This window comes from Passer domesticus, chromosome 14 (assembly GCF_036417665.1).
Source record: "Passer domesticus isolate bPasDom1 chromosome 14, bPasDom1.hap1, whole genome shotgun sequence".
Lineage (NCBI taxonomy): Eukaryota > Metazoa > Chordata > Aves > Passeriformes > Passeridae > Passer > Passer domesticus.
In genome coordinates, this window is record NC_087487.1 from 7,681,921 (window position 1) to 7,698,618 (window position 16,698).

General features: G+C 38.2%; 1 protein-coding gene across 2 annotated transcripts in view; it reads left to right on the plus strand.

Moving 5' to 3' along the window:
* CCPG1 (cell cycle progression 1) overlaps positions 1-16,698 on the plus strand; it is a 26,446-nt gene continuing 9,748 nt past the window's right edge. Inside the window, exons 1-6 of one of the 2 annotated variants that reach the window (XM_064388605.1) lie at positions 1-156; positions 4,552-4,623; positions 8,484-8,598; positions 9,076-9,155; positions 9,359-9,566; positions 13,589-13,843. In XM_064388605.1, the coding sequence (XP_064244675.1) occupies positions 4,564-4,623; positions 8,484-8,598; positions 9,076-9,155; positions 9,359-9,566; positions 13,589-13,843 (718 nt within the window). In that variant the 5' untranslated portion in view covers positions 1-156; positions 4,552-4,563. The remainder of the gene's footprint in view (positions 157-4,551; positions 4,624-8,483; positions 8,599-9,075; positions 9,156-9,358; positions 9,567-13,588; positions 13,844-16,698) is intronic. The other variant, XM_064388603.1, reaches the window with a different exon arrangement.

A 16,698-nucleotide genomic window follows, 5' to 3' on the forward strand; every position in this document is an offset into this window, starting at 1 on the left:
CCGCGGCGGGGCGCGGGCTGCGCTCGCCAGGGTGCCGCGGGCGCCGCCCCGCGCGCAGGCGCCGGCCCGGGCGGGCCGGGTTGTTTGTGACGGCGTCACCGGCGGCTGCGGCCGCGGCCCCTCGTCCGTGCCGGGCCCCGCGAGGGCCGCGCTCAGGTAGGCGGCGGGACCGGCCCGCGGGGGCGGCCGCCCTGCCCTGCCCCGGCCCGGCCGCGGGGAGCTCCGGGGGGCGCGGCGGCTGCCGCGGGGAGGGGCCGCCCGGAGCGGGGCAGAGCCCGGGGCGCCGGGGCCGGGGCCGGGCGGCCGTTCCTGGGCGGGGAGCGGGTGCGCGGGGCCGCGGCGCTGCTCGGGGGGCGAGCGGGCTGCTCCGGGCGGTGTCACCGCCGTGCCGGCCCCGGCCCTGGCGCTGGCGTTTGCCAGCTTCCTTCTCTGTCATCATCTGCCGCTGCCTCGGCGGCTGATGCAAGGTGCTCTGTTTCATAAACAGCGTCCTGGCGCTTTAACTGCGCTGGCGCCGAGCCGCGCGCTGCTTCAGGTGCGCTCCAGGAGCACCTGCGCGGCACAGGACTGACCGGGAGTGGCCCGCCTTGCGCCAGTCTGGCTCCTGGAAAGCACGTTTGTCTTTCCTTCAGAGCAAGGAAATAGTCTATGTTCAGTATGGGTTGCTAAATGTATTCTTGGAGAAGAATGTTACTTAGGGGAAGAAATTAGCACTTGGTAGAAATAACAAACTTCCATGAGAACCCTGATGTGTAATAGCGCTGAACCTGTTTTTATTTCTGTTGTGCAACAAAGAATCGATTGTAGAAGAGAGCTGAGAGTTTTTACTTGGAATGACAGCACAGCAAACTCTGTAGAAGACATTCATATTCCTCTTGGTGCCCATTACTCATCTTTGTCAATGCTTATTGAAGGTTACTTTTTTAGTCTAGGAAATAATTTTTTTAGAAGGTTGAGCTTAAGGGTTTATTTAGATTGGAGTGGTTCTTCTGCTTAAGACTGGTATTTATTTTGTTTCACAATGGATACATAGGATGTGGTATCTCAGATTTATTTTTATATACATGTCTGGGATAACTTGATATTATCTTATCAATAATACATATGGTTGTAAGCTTTTCCACCTTATGCTTCTGGTTTACATTTCACTAAGGAGAGGAAAATAGTTAATGCTTCTGAGTTCCTGCACCCCTTCCCCAAATGCATACAGATTGAACTCTGAGCATAATGGATATTTAATTTGTCCAGACAGAAATTAAGAAGGTGATGTCAGAAGTGGCAGTGAAGATCTGTGGTGAGCATACAGAACCAGTGCACCACGGGATTGGTTTTGGTTGGGTTTTTTCCCCAGTCTTCCCTTCTGGCTTGGCCTGGCATACAGGAGATGTGTGACACCCTAGTGCATCCTCCAGTTACCCCTGCTGTTATTGGACTAGAAGCCAATAGTGTCGTCTTGATTCATTAGGAAGTTTGAAGGCTTTATCTCTTTTTAATTCCTGCTCAAAGCTGTTCTTATTTTAAAGTTGCATTCAGGAAGACAGTGGCAGCATTTCCAGCCCCCTGTAGGCTGGTTGGAGAAGCATATTGGTTGTTAGTGAGTCTGTGTCATTTGCTGGAGAATCAAACTGCAGAAGATTTTGTGAGTGGGTCAGTTTAGCCATTGGGTTCAAATTAGTCTTTTTTTTTTTTAGTGTACTTAGGGGATTGAATTTGACCTCGGATTGAGTTATGATTATGTGCATTTTATTAATCTGTTACAGAAATAAACTGTTTAGCTGATGGTTGAAATTTAGGACCACTGTACCTAGGTAATTTTTTTTTTTTATTAAAGCTTATAGGTCTTTTTGATCTATTAGATGTAACTGAGTAATAAAGTGCTTTGATTTTGGTAACTGTTTTACAGGTGTATGTTTGCTGAATGTACCTGTAGGAATACATTTACCCTAGAGATGCCTTTCAGTCTGATGCCAAGCTATCTATCTATTGTAATTTGGCTAAATTTAGCAGTTCTAACTATATAGTGTTCTTCGGATTATTATTTTTAAAAAACTCCATTATTTTTCTTAATATTAAAATATTTAATATTTTAAAATATTAATTAATATACTAATATAAAATATTTTATATTTTGGTGGTTTGACACCTGTATGCAGGTAAAAATGCACTATTAGTGTACTATTGCACTAATATAGCATATATTAGTTATATAGATATTATAGTATATCATATATATTAAATATAGTATATATTGGTTATATATGTATTATAGTATATATTAGTATATACACTATTGGTGTAGTATTCTGGTTGAATAACTTCTAACTCAAGACCATTTATCAAAAAAACCCCAAGCAATAGGAAATGATGATTGTCTGCTTGTTTCTGTTGGTTTATTTAATATATGTTGATGATGTCAGTACCCAGGGAGGTCCTGAATCTTTTGTTTGGGGTGGGAAGACAGGTGGAGCCCAAAGCCATGGTTGCATGTTCAGAACAGAAGATGCCTTTGGGTTTCTGCAGTTACCTGTCAGTGTGTTTTTGGCAGGAGAGCAGGATGGTGTCTCTGTCGTGCTCACCAGGCCCAGGGTGAAATGCTGAGTTAGCTGGAGGAACAGAGATGTGGCAATGTCCAGCACAGAATCTGCTGTGACAATTTGGGATTTCAAAATCTGTTGATGCACTGGTGTCAAACTGTGCTGGTGCCCTGAAGTTGTCTTAAGAATTCACTTCAGATTTTGCAGGGCAGCCAGGGATATTTCTGCCAGGTGATGAATTCTGATGCTGGGAGTTCCCTTCCTGTGAGAGGAATGCTGCTGCTGCTGCCTGGTCAAATTTAGAGTAATTAATGACAGCAAGCAGATGTCGTTGTCACATGTTAGCTCTAGAACTTAGGCTTTGCCATTTGGGCTTCTGTTATTTTGATGATTGAAGAAGTATGATTTAAAAATAAATCACAATTGAAAAAAAAAATGATCCTTGTGTACAGTGTGATTTAAAAAAACCCAAACAACTCAAACCAAAATAGATTTCTTCCCACCCGCTCCCAACCTGACATTCCCTGGTTGAGATTCCAGGAAAAGCACTAATGAAGGAAGAAAAATTTCTACAGGAAAATGACAACAATATTCAAAGTAGGGCTTTATAAAAACCCCTAAATTCAGTTTCTCTCTGAGTTTCATACCGAAGTTGATTGTTAGTGAATATTTGTGCTTAAACTGTTGTTGTGATTGCCACCATTGCTTTTTTCTTTTATGTTAGTGGAAGTTGATGAGAAAATAGTTTTATCTTAGAAAAAATGCAGTAACTACCATAATGCAGAGATATGAGACACGTTTACTGTGTTTTGTGAAACCTAAATGGAATTGGAGGTTTTATATTTTGTTATGCCAATTTCTAGCCACACTGGTATACTTAGATGTTCTCATTCAAAGTTTATGTATAGTTTCTGTGTTGAGAAACCAGGAGTGAAGACAGGATTAATAATAAAGTAGAGAGCAAATAAATTTAAACACATAGATGCTTTCTTTCCTCTGTGTTCTTGCTGGAATTAACTCAGAGTGGGAAATAAAGCAGGTGTCTCAAATTCTGTGATAAAAGCTTTATTGAACATGATTTCATTGGCTGTTTTATTATGTTGATGCATAATATAACAGGCAATTGATTGGAAATTGTTCAATTTTGGGAATATTTTTCCCACCAAGATAAATCCATATAGTAAATTTTATATAAAAACTCAATATTTTTTTTTCAAGGAGCAAGGAATGTTTTAAACTTTTTTATAAAGTCTTTTTGCTAGTTAAGGACTTGAAAAATTGACCTGAATATGGTGTTAATGAATGCTCTGTATTCCTGGTAAATTTCTGTTAAAAATGAGAAGATACACAGGCAGCTGCAGCTGGACAGTTCTCTTCTGAAAGTGGCTACCAGTCATCTGGTAATATTATTTAAAAAAGAAAAATTATACTTTGGGTTATTTTTGTTCTGTTTTTGTAGTTGCCAGGTACTCTCAATTTTCCTCAGAATCAGTGTATTGGAGAGTACTTGAAAGGAGTGAAAGAAACAGGAAACATTGTTTTTGCCCAGGAGTTGAAGAAAATTAGTTTCAAAACATCCTAATCTGTTTCTTCTCAAAAAAAGACTCACAGTGTTTTTCTCGAATAAACTGTAGTTTCTGTGCATGTAGCAAAGCAGAAATTATTTAATGTCTTAAAATTTGTCGAAAGCATAATTGTTTAACTTTAATTATTAATTTATTGACTAGCTTTATGTGTGTGTGTGTCTAGCCTAACAGCTTTTTGGCTGGCTGAAAGAAGTATGTGCTTAGCAAAGCGATATTTGCTCCAAGTATAATGAAGGTAGTAGGAAATAAGTACAAAAGAATATATTTTTTTTTCTCAACTTTTATTCTGTTTTTTTTTCTCAATTCGAGAATAACATTTTTTGTGTTAATGTATTCTTCTGTAACATCATGATTTCCATGCTTCTGTTTTTTTTTCAATAGAGCAGTGAAATTGTGTCTTGCATATTAAAAGAGTCTACTTTTACCTGCAGTGTGCTTTGAAAATGTCCGAAAATTCCAGTGACAGTGATTCATCGTGCGGCTGGACTGTCATCAATCACGAGGTACCCAGTTTCACATTGCTAAAGTTCTGTCACTTTAAGGCTATCAATATGCAGTAAAATGCTATTTCAGCTTAATTCTTGTTTTGTGTGGATCTTGCATACCAACAGAGAATATAGAAGAGCAATTTAGAAGTAAATCAGGAAACTACTATTTAAAAAAATGTATACCTTTACTGTAGTTGATATAAATTTTGATATTTAAATTAATTTCTTTTTGTGCAAAGGTTTTACTTTGAAGAACTGGTAGAATTTTGGTGGCATGCATTCTTCTGTTCCACCCTGCCTGAAAACATTAACCTTCTATGTAACTTGTCCGTTGTTGCTAATATATTTTTGTCCTCCTGATAAGTCTTTACCGTCACCAAAACAAAGAAAGCTGGGAATATGGACAGGAAAAATATCTTGTGGAGAAGGGAGTGATTCCATGATTTCCCCAGGTTTTTTCTACCACTAAGGTATCTGATCCCAATTTCAGCAGTGGCTGTTCAGGAGCAGCCCTCTGTCCTCTCATAGTCTCCCTTATAGAAAATTAGAATAGGGACAAGTGTATATTCCACCACTATCATGGGACAGGTGTCTGGCTCTGATGTTGGTTTCAAAGTTTGCATTGTGTGGATGAAATCAGTGCTGTCAGTGGAGTCTGGAGAGCAGGAGTCTCATGGTAAGGTCAGCCCTTAGGTTTGATCAAATGACTGCACTGGCTGTGCTGGTTGACATGGTGCCCTCAACACCTGCTCAGGTGCAGACACGTGAATGCAGATAAGAAGAGTGTTTTGTCTTCCCTTGCCACAGTGGACAAGGCAGGCCTGGGTTGCTCAGAACCTCTGAGAAGCCCTTCCTGGTAGTGTGGGCATCCAGTATCCTTTCCTCATTTGGTCCTGAGGATTTCTGTATCTCTGCAGATCTTGGCTGATGTGTGAGTGTAGAATGGGTGGGTTGGTTTGCTTGTTTGGTTTGGTTCTTATGTATTTAGCATTGTCTTGTAAATTGAGCCAGAATCCTCAGGACAGATGGGTTGACAGTTTTCATGGAATGACACTTAGATATTGCCTGCATCTACTCGTTGCCTGCCTCAGAAAAAAATTCAAGGACCAGTACTTGAGATGTTTCATTCAGAGGAGGAAAGTAGGAAAAAATGGTTGAAGATCACCCATAGTGTTCATCTGTTCTTCATTGCACACTCCCCTGTTTTGCGGATTATAATGAAACTTGGAACCAAGTTATTACATACAAACTTGTGATTGCACTCATGTTTGGACAGTTCCGTGTCACAAGTGATACAGTTTGAAGTTTATAAATATTGGGTCATGCTTTCATTTGTGTTGGCAGCAAAGTGGTATTTAAGAGATGGTTAAAACTTCTTTTCCTTGTTTTGGGCTGAATGACAGGTTGGGAATCTTGTCACCAAAACAAACAGAAAACTCATGCACTTCATTCCTCAAGGCCATGTGGGCTACAAGAGTGTAACAGGCTGCTGGACTCACAGAGTTCAGATAAAAGTAAAAGGATTTAGAGGTTGAGTTCAGCAGTTGAGTTATTCAGCTGTGAAGTTCATGCTTTATTTTCATTCTTGGGATGGTTATTTTACACTGTAACTGCAAATGAATTATGCAGTCTAAATAAGTTAACATAACACAAGATTGTGGGATGGCTGGGATTTGTCTAGTCAAAGATTTGTCTAGTCACAGATTCCTGTGACACAGAGATTTTGTGTTCCCAGTTACTCATCCGTGATTCAGTGAAATAAAAATGGGGCAACACTTGTGTTTGAGAGCTGCCATTATTAGCTTTCTTCTGGTAGGACAGCTTTGAATCTGAGAAAGCAGAATGGATGGGATGGCCAGGTACCCTTCACATGGCTGTTACCTAGGGAGGGGAGATGTGAACTTCTGGATGCTGCAGTGAATTGATTTGGATATTTAGGACAGGTAGAACTGTGGGTTAGTTTGGAGTACTGAAGTATGATTTTCTCACATACTATTGTGACCTGCATTGCTGATGACACAGTGGAATCTGTTTGTGGGCAGGTTTTGCAGTGAGCTGAGGGGCAGGAGGTGGCTGTTGTCCAGGCTGTGGCTGCAGGGAGCTGGCAGCTGTGTGTGCTGCACTGAGTGTGGGCTTTGGACAGAGAAGCAGTGCTCTCTCTGCATTGCTGGACTGCTCCTGAGAAAGGACTTGCTAATTTTGTGTAGGAGGGTAGGGAGGTGACAATATCTTTTCTTGACCTCTTTGCTATTGCTGAGATGGAAGAGTGATGAAGGTCCAGCATTAGATGAAATGGATCATGCATTCCCACCTGTGTGTTTTTAAGAAAAGGATGGCTTACCATGTACTCAGTTAGCCCATTATCTTGGGTTTTTAGCTAAAATTGTAATCTGTTTTAAGCAATATTCCTGATGTTTTTCTTTTTGTGGAGCCTGGGCAAACTGAAATGTTGTTGTTCTTCTTATTCACAATTTCAGCAATGAATGCAGTGGTTCTGTCACACCAGAGAACAATTATCGTATAATAAACCTGTATACCTGTCTATAAAACCCAACCAACCCACAACCCACAAATAACTTCATATTTTCTTTCCTGAGATTTCACTCAAATTATAGTAAATATGAGAGGTGAATTTCTGCAAGGCACATAAAATCAAAGTTGTGATACTTTTGTAGTCAAAAAGAAAAAAGATACAAAGTGTTTAAAAAAAGAGAAAATATACACAGTGTTTAACACTTTACCAAAGCAGTTAGTTTTTGAAGCCTTTTAAAAAGAAATGTAACTTTGTAACATGATTATAGAATGTATCTTATGCAATTATTTTTGAGGTATCTAAGCTTCCTGAAGTACAGGCTCTGTAAAAACAAAAGCATACATGTTTGCTTGAGTCCTGAAATGAGACATCCAGGGAAACTGATCTGGAAGTATTGCTGCTACTGTAATTTCACACCTGCTGTTGCAAAAATAACTATCTCTGTTTACAAAAACAGCTCAACTTATTTATGGATCAGAGTGACTTAGTGTTTTTTCAGTTATGTTTTGCATGTTTGTAGTCAGCTGATAGCCTTACTGGTGTCTCATCAGTACTTTTAAACAAAAATTACAATATAAAGGTTAAATATTTGGAATTGTCAAGCATATTGCTTGACTTTAGTACCCTGCAGTCTCCTGGTGTTTTTTATTTGCAGTTCCTGTTGGGCTCTGGTGTTGTTGCTGCCTGGCAGCTGACTAGTAACGAAGGCTCCTTTCTGGATTAAAGACAGAAATCCAATATAGAGTTTGTATAAATATTTGTTTTTGAGGTGTCAGAGGTGTACTATATAAACAGCCTTTCAAAATGTCTCACGGGAATTGAGATGGAATAAAGTTATACATCGTTTTTCCTGGTAGTAGTATTTATTGAAGCTCATGCTGATATGCTTGAAAGTTCTATTTTTGGGAAGGTGTGTGTATTTGAATACAATAGATGGACCTGGGAGCCAGAATTAGATCCTGTATTCAAAACCTCCTCTGTTTCTCTAAATTCCATTTAATAAACAGGTCTAACAAAGATAATAAAAATAGTTATTTAAAATACTCATTGGAGTTGTTAATTAATGCCTAAATTGCTGTAATTTTTCCCTCTTAGAATTGTCCTCATCTTACTTTTTTTAACCTTGCTCTTGAGTATTACATACTAATACTTGTTTCACTCTAGTCGATTAGTTGGTATTTCACTTGCTTTTCTTTGCTCAAAGTTGTCTTCAGTTTTAAAGGCTCTGTTTTTCTGTTTCTGTTTTTATTACTAATATTCTGTTTTCTTTGTAACCCTTTCTTCCTACTTACTATTGGAAACCCCAGTAATAGTAATGTCCATTTAAACTCTTCTCCTTCAGGGTTCTGACATAGAGACAGTGACCTCAGAAAATGGAAGCACGAATGACAATCATGAGTTTGTTTCAGAAGAATATGTTTCTTTGCAAGAAGAGGAGCAGGCAAATGATGTGCAAGGTAAGATATTAAAAGAGGATCAGTTTCATGAAATGGATCAATATTTGTTGTAGCATTGGCACAAAATTAGTATTTTCAATATATTTTAATGTGCTTTGTGAACCTCTGTCAAGGTATTTGCTTCACCAATGTTATGGAAAATATTCAGTCATTGACTTTATAAAAGTATTTTTTTCCTGAAATGTGTGAAATTAGTAGAATGTCTTTCATTTTGTCCATACTTCAGATTTATAGAATAATGTGCACTGGCGTTGCTGTAAGATAGTTTATAGAAGTGTTATTGCTAAAAGAAGTATTCCCTAGTAATGTCATAGCTCAAATAAGAATAATTTGGAAGGAACCATCAATGCTTGTACTCCTAAAAAATTACATTATGACACTCTATTTTAATATTATATGGGTGTGGGCATAATTTATGATTGCTGCTTTTAATCCCATGTTTATTTGCTTGCTTATTTCCTCCTTTTATTCTTATAGCTCAGTGCAGCAATGATGAAGAGATCCCAGCAGTAGATAATACTCTAGCTGGTTTTGAGGAAACTCAGACAGTTCCAGAGGTAAATTACATTACAGACTATATTATTCAGAAGCTTCTCTAAGCCCCTTCTGTCAATGGCAAGAAATGTTTTGAAGGTATTAAAATGAAGACACAAATTTTTCCTTTCCTGAAGTTCCAACAATATTTGGTTATTTGTTTGTTTGTTTTAATTACTTTATGTTTTTTGTGTCTGAATAATTCTCACACTGTCCCTTTCCCTAGGGAAATAAAGAAAAAGTTCCTGATGATGTGTCCTGCATTGGAACTATTAGTGATGATTCTGACATCGTTACACTTGAAGCTCCAAAACCAGAAGAAACTCAGAGTCAGGAGGAAGCTCCAGCTGATGGTGAAGAAGCTCAGAGTTCAGAGGACTTTAACATGGGCTCCTCCTCTAGCAGTCAATATGCATTTTCCCATGTAGAAACTGGTAAGAGTAATACAGTCCTAAGCAACTGTGTGCAAAAATGTCACCAGAAAAAAAACAAGTCTTTGGTTAGGGAGCCCACTTTTTGTGGAGAGAGGAAAAAAATAATGGTTTTGTTGAGTACATATCCAAGTGTTTGCAGTCTCTAGAAAAACTCTAGGTGCGCTCTGCAATTTTGTCTAAATGTGTGTCTGCAGTCTTTTTATTTTAAAGCAATCTCTCTCATTAAGTGTTCACTGTTTTAAATGGAAAGTTAATTTGAGGCATATCTTGGAGAATTAAAATTACTTTTAGTTCACAGAATAACTGTAGGTTTTCTCTTGGCAATATTTTGGGCTTTATATAGAATTGGCATAAATGACTAGCAAGTGGGAGAGGATTTTTGGTGCCATGAGGACTAAGCAGGATGACTACAAAAGCTTTGTCATAGCTGTGTAGTGTATATTTATGTATTTAAGATACTGCCAGTGTTTGGCTGAAATAAGCAGTGCATTATAATCAGGAGGAAGGGGATGAATATTTGTCCAATGAAGAACCACAAAATAACCCCAAGAAATCCAAACCAAAGACTTCCTGTTTTGTTGCTGTTTTCTAGTCTTTTCTATAATTCTTTTTGACTGCTTGTATGTAATCTCTTCTGTTCTTTCTTCTCTATGACACCTTTGCATTGCTGATTTTTGTCTTTCAATTAAGTTTATTATACAAGCAGGATTTTACCTAAAATACTGTTTTATCTTAGAGTAGGATACAGCATCATTAAATGTTCATGTATCTGCATAGTATCCACTGGAAAAAGTGACAGCTTAGCATCTAATTATAATCAGTGAAGATTTGTAACAAAGCTGTTGCTTTCTTTAAGTCTTCTGGGGAATCTGACTTAATTTTTACGTTAAGATTTAGTTGACTTTGTTTTTTTCTTCTAGGGATGAGTTCTAAAAGTGTCCTTTTTTTTTCTCCCTGTGTTTTTGTACACAAAAGTCAGTTGGCTGGAGAAGCTGTGGAAGATTCCTGGTTGTGTAAGGGGATGGGGAAATGAGGTGAAAGAGCATGTATCTCGCAGTCTTCCTTTTCAAGGTGGTGTGATTAAATTTGATCAGCTTGTGCAAAGCTGATTGCTTAAGGCTTGCATGGAGTGTTCTTACAATTTTTGATAGCAAGCTGACTTGATCTTGTAGTCATATTCTAGACAGATGCTGAAAGCCAATCCTCACTGAAGAACTTGGCCAAGCTCTCGGTGTCTTATGTGCTTCTTTAAAAAGATGTTAACCTTGCATGTAGGTTTGGAGCAGACATCAGTAAGGTTTGTAATACATTTGAATGTGTGTGCTTGATTGTTTCAATGGATAGTTCTTGTTGGATTCCAAGCCTACATGTGACTGGCAAAAATAATTTCTTGCTTCTAACATAAGCTATTTTCAGCATGGCCTTTAGTGCTGTGCATTCAATTGATCAAGTATTGCAGAAAATGTCAGGAGTACTTTTCCAAGTATTTTAAAAGCTGAAGTTTTAGAGGTGACAAAAAGTGGCAACAGAAATCTTTGCCATCCCACTTCCTCTTGAGTGTTCTTTTGTGTTGCAAAAGGATGAGCCTCAGATTCTTCCTAATGTAGATACTAAAGCATTCTACAAGGATTTTCTGCCACTTCTTTTTGCACACCAATTCCTGTTTAGGCTGTCTTCACCACGTAAACAGAAATGTTTTAATATTGCTTCATGAATGAAGTTCAGCCAGCAGAAGTACCCATGTACTACAGTGTCTGAGCTGTGTCTGTGCAGCAATGTCAACTGACTTAATCTGATTTCTGGTACAGATCTGACACTTCAAAATCACAGTAGAAACTTTTGGACTGGATTTTGGACTGCTGTTGTGGTCACACTTTGTTTCATTTGTAGTCCTTTCCATCCTGATACTGTTAGAGCACAGCTTTGTACTGAATTCTTACAGCAGCTGTAAGGCAGTGTCATTCTTGTCTGAAAGTGTAATTGCTGTTGACAACTCGGCAGTAAGTGCTTATGAATGGCTCTAAGAATCTTACAGCATTTTTCTTTCTGATTGTCCTTTTTTTTCTCCTTTCCTATTCTTTGCTGTGTATCAAAGAATTTTCCCATTTGGCTAGAAGCAGCTTGTTCCTTAACCACTTTCGTATTCGTGTGTGTAAGCTTCTTTGGTTGTTGAAAAACCCTAAAAAACCCCACAGATGAGCAAGAAAAATAAGTTTGTCCTGTATATTTCTCTATAATGTCTGACCTCTGCATTCTAGGAATGCATTCTGAATGTTTGTTTTCCAGGATTGGGAAGTAGGCATCTGCTTAAATGACTGGGTCTAAAATGGTGTCCTTCTCTACTAAGTTATTTAAATTCATTTAAGTGTCTGCATGTCCGAGTCACTGTTTAAATGATCTGTCTTTATTGCAAAGTCTGCTTGGTTTGACTGATTTACGAAAATGGAGCTTTTTATTAAGGGAGGAAGTTATCTTTCATAATCTGTCATGTTTCTTGTCCATGGATTTAGAAGTGTTCCAGATACTAATTGATAACCTTTCCTGGGCTTGATGCAATCACTTCTTTCAAGTTGTAATTTATTTTAAGTGAAGAATCTTAAGTGGTAGTGCATTTTACAGATAGTAGCTAGCACTGCCTGGTATTCTTGTCTGTTCCGTGGTGTGTGCATGGCTTTGCTCAAACAAATGATTTTTCAGTTGTGAACTGTTCAAGGACGGCCTTTCTATATTTGTATTTTTACATTCTGAGTAATGATGTCTGATAAGAGAATGAACAACCATATTTCTAGGAGGGGCATTAGCATTGTGGGACTGGGAGCAGCAAAATTAGTGTCCAAGCAGGAACACTGTATCGTGGCTAGAGACTTCACTGATCCCATTGAAATTATTCCAGACATGGGAATTAGGTACAGAATATAGACACTTGAAAGCTAGTTTTCCACCCTACTACTGCTTCCCCTTGATGTTTACCTTGTACTTGAAAAAAGCTTTTAAAGGAGGGAGATTAAATAGTAATTATTATATACTGGATTATATAAATCTATTTACAGTATATGCAGCAAACATTTGTACAAATGGGAACAAGCAATTACAGCTCTGTTGTTTTTTCCTGCTTAGAATATGTGGCTTTTGGGCCATTAGAACATGAACGTACAAATGGTATAATAAATATAATTTTGCAAAAATTCTGTAAAAGGTATTTTTTTAAGGTTAGAATTTATTTTTATCTCAAATCTTGTCCCATTTACCAAAACTTCAGTCAGGTAATAGAAGAGTGTTGGGAAAGAACAAACAGAAAAGCACTTGAGTGGATTTTTTCCTGTGCAGTAGTGGTTGAAAATGGCTTTTTTGGAAGGCGGGTAAAGATGTTAACAGATAGTATATGGTAGATATTAAAAGTAATCAAAATTGCATATTTAAATAAATTTATATCTTGATTTTGAATATTTCTAACATCTACATTAATGGAACTGTAATGGAATTTTTTCCGCAGTTGCATGCAGCTCACAGAAATGAAATTTTTTGTGGGTATGTGACAAAACCATGTCTATCTTCTAGGAGGCCTTCTTATAGCAAGTCTTTCATTATGTATTGCTCTTTCATTATTAAGTATTTCAGTTTTAATAGCTGCTAGAGAAGGAAAACTAAATTCTTTGTCTTTCTACTTCACAAGAATTTGCAGGGGCAGTACATGTAGATGCTTTAGGAGGCAGGACTGACTGAAACACTTTGTAATGAGTGAATGATAAGGTATGGGGATGTGCCATGCAGCTTTTTAGTGATGATTTCTTGATTATTATTTAGTTTAAAAAATATTAAATTTTAACTTAGGAGAGCACACATTCGTTGCATAATTTCCAGCACAAACTTTATCATTAGGATTTTAATTTTGTTTTGTTAATGTTCTCAAAGCTAAACGCCAAATCTGTTTTGCATAAATACACGGATCGATCTTAATCCTCAGTTTGCTCTTTACCACAGAACTTATTGCATTTTAACCTCGGCCGTATGTTGCTTTTCAGTTTTCCCCTCTCAGGCCGGCCCCGAGGAGTCCAGCAGCGATGAGAGCAGCAGGCAGAGCAGCCCGGCCGTGCGCAAGCGGCGCCCGCGGAAGCGCGGCGTGTCCGGCGGGGAGCCCGAGGGGCCGGCCCCGGCCGAGCCCCAGGCGGAGCCGCCCCGGGACGAGCAGCCCCAGCGCCACTTCAGCAGCGGCCTCAACAGATGCATCATCCTGGCGCTGGTGATCGCCATCAGCATGGGCTTCGGGCACTTCTACGGTGAGTTCAGGGAAGGCAGAGTGCGCAGAGTGCACATCTTGTGTGGTGAATGCTGTTTTGTTGTGACTGCGATGTTTTTTCTTGTTCTCTGTTAGCAACCTAAACCTAAATATGAGAGAAAGCAACTGCAGCTGTAGTGGTAATCCAGGGAGATCCTTCAGCAGTGCAACTGTTTGTAATATACACTACTTTGTACAGTAATGGGGTAAATAGTGATTTTTCCTGAGTAACTGTAGAAATATGAAAATATGCCTTTCTAAAAAGACACATGATTCAGTTGGAGACAGGGATATCATTCTCTTTGGATTTGGTGTTGACTTATTGTTAGTGATTTCAATTTTGGCACTTCTTTTGAGATTTGTATTAATTTTCACTTGATCCCAATTTTTTTTATTCCTAGGTAAACCTGAAGGTAAGAGCCTTGAGTGATGTACTGTGAATGCTGTGCTTGCTCTCAGACTTACTTTTTAAACCATGCGTGTGTATGTGTACACACACATCCACATATGTGTGCATACTTACATTGTGAAAATAAAACAATAAATCAAGTCTCAGGAATTGCTGATGTATGTGGGATTATAGGAGCAACTAATCCAATCATACAAACACATTTTATGTAGTAGTAACTGGTGTGGAAACTGCTTGGTGAGCATTGGCATGCTAGAGGCATAGAGGAGCACAGTGACTACACCAGTCTGTGATAGTGCTTGTGGGAGGAAATTGAAATTTCAGTGTTAATCACTTCACTGTGTTTAGTTTGGTGTTAATGATAAACACTATATTTTTAAAGAACTTAGAGATCTGTGGATGAAAAATACACTTTGAACATGGACTGAGGCTAATGCATTTTTTAAGGAATTCACTTGTTCATTCATTGAATCTGTACTTCTAAATAAAAATAGTCCTCATTGATGACAGTGATGGCAGCATTTTTCAGCAGAAGGAAGGCAACTGTGTGGCTTCAGTTTTTGCGTCTTCGGGTGGAAGTTCTTCATGGTTCTGTGATAACTTATCTTTCTACCACTAGAAAGGAAATGAAGTTCTGCTTCCATCTTCCTGTTTTTTGTTTGTTTTTTTTTTTTTTTCCCAACACAAACTTGCAGGGAGAATCCATCTCCCTAGAGGACTACTTTGTATTTTTGTGGCTCAGCTTGGAATGAATGTTTCCCACAGCACTCTTCTAATGTTAAGCTAATTGTCATGTAAGAGGATTGGAAAGCATAACTTTTTATAAAACTACTTTTCTTTTTTTGGATCAATATCAGGATAGTGTTTTCCTTTTAGCTAGAGCTCTAGGAACCCCTTAAGGCTTTCAGAGATGTAGAAAGCAACCAGATTAATTAGATTAATTAATAGATTTTAATCAACAACCTTATCAATATTAAACTGAATTAACTGGTTTTATGATGCTCTAGGAAGGAGAACTGAAAGAAGGCAGACTTTTCAGGTAGCAGGTGAAGCTTAAATTAGATAGAAGGTCCTTGCCAGAAAAAATGTCCTATTATGGACATTCAGATATTTAATTTTTTTCTTTAACCAGAAACTGCAAGGGCAGGGGGCTATAGCTATAATGCTAGGGATTTGGATTGGTTACTTAAATAATCTGAAGGATACTGTGACTTAGAGTACCAGCTGGAAGCACAAACCAATTACTGAGAAATGGCACCTCAATATGTTCATTTTTAGTGTTGCTAAATGTAATTTTTTTCTTACTGTACTTAAATTAGGATTTTTGATAAGGAGAGAAAGCGAGCTTTAAGTGTTTTTCTGTAATTTCTGTAGTTCTACCTAACATAAACCCTGTATGCTAAATGATGATTTTTCAGATGCAGGCTTTAGATTGTTAGGATTGATGGACTTGTCAAAAGTATCTTTAAAGGATAAATATTGAAACCAAATTTACTGTCAGTATATATAAATTCAGTTATGAAAGGATCTATGCTCTCAAGAAGTGTTTACTAGGACTCTGCAGACTTAAAATGATTGCTGTAAAAATGTTGCCTTCACTTAACTGAATTGAACTATTATAGTTCAACTTGGTTGAATATAAGTCTTTTCTTAAGGTCACACTTGACAATAGATAAAAAAGAAGAGAGCACAAAACATTAATCAGTGTAAGTGTACTTAGAGTATTTCTTCTGTTTAATAATACACCTCTCCCTGCCTTTAAATACAGAGCTAGAGATCTGATTATGGTGCATTGGTTTGGAAAGAAATACCTAAAAATTGCTGTTGCCTTCTTTAGAGTCAATTCAAGAGAATCGTAAAAGCAAATATATAAAAACTGCATCAGTGTTAGGATTTAGAGAACATGTGTTAGGTGAGGAAGTACTAGTCAAGAAGCTGTTCTTGACAAAAAAAAAATTGGTGACTAGTACAGCAAAGATACTTTTTCTAAAAATGAGGGTGTCTCAGCCTTGGTGTGACAATTGAAAAACAGGACACTTGCTTACTCTGCAGCCTTTGCTTATGGATAAGAAGGACAAGACAGGGCCTGCAATACTTGCTGCTTTGTGAGCAGTCTGTAATAATGGTGTTTCTGCATGAAAATTTAAACACTGTGCTGATACCCTCTTATTAATGTAATTCAATTAACAGTCAAGGTTGTAGTTCTGAAGTGGATAATGCATGGACCAGTAGTCTCCTTTTTATCCTGGTTGACTTGCATGTTACTAAAAACCTTAGAGAGAGAGTCACAGATATTCTTTCCTGCATAACTTGTTAGTTTGGATCTAACTTATTTCTATGTAGTTATTTGTCCTTAATGAAAAAACAGTGTAGAAACAAATTTTTGGGTCTGAGAAATGATTTATCATTGAAAGAAACCATTTGCTACAGCTAAACAGTTACTGGTA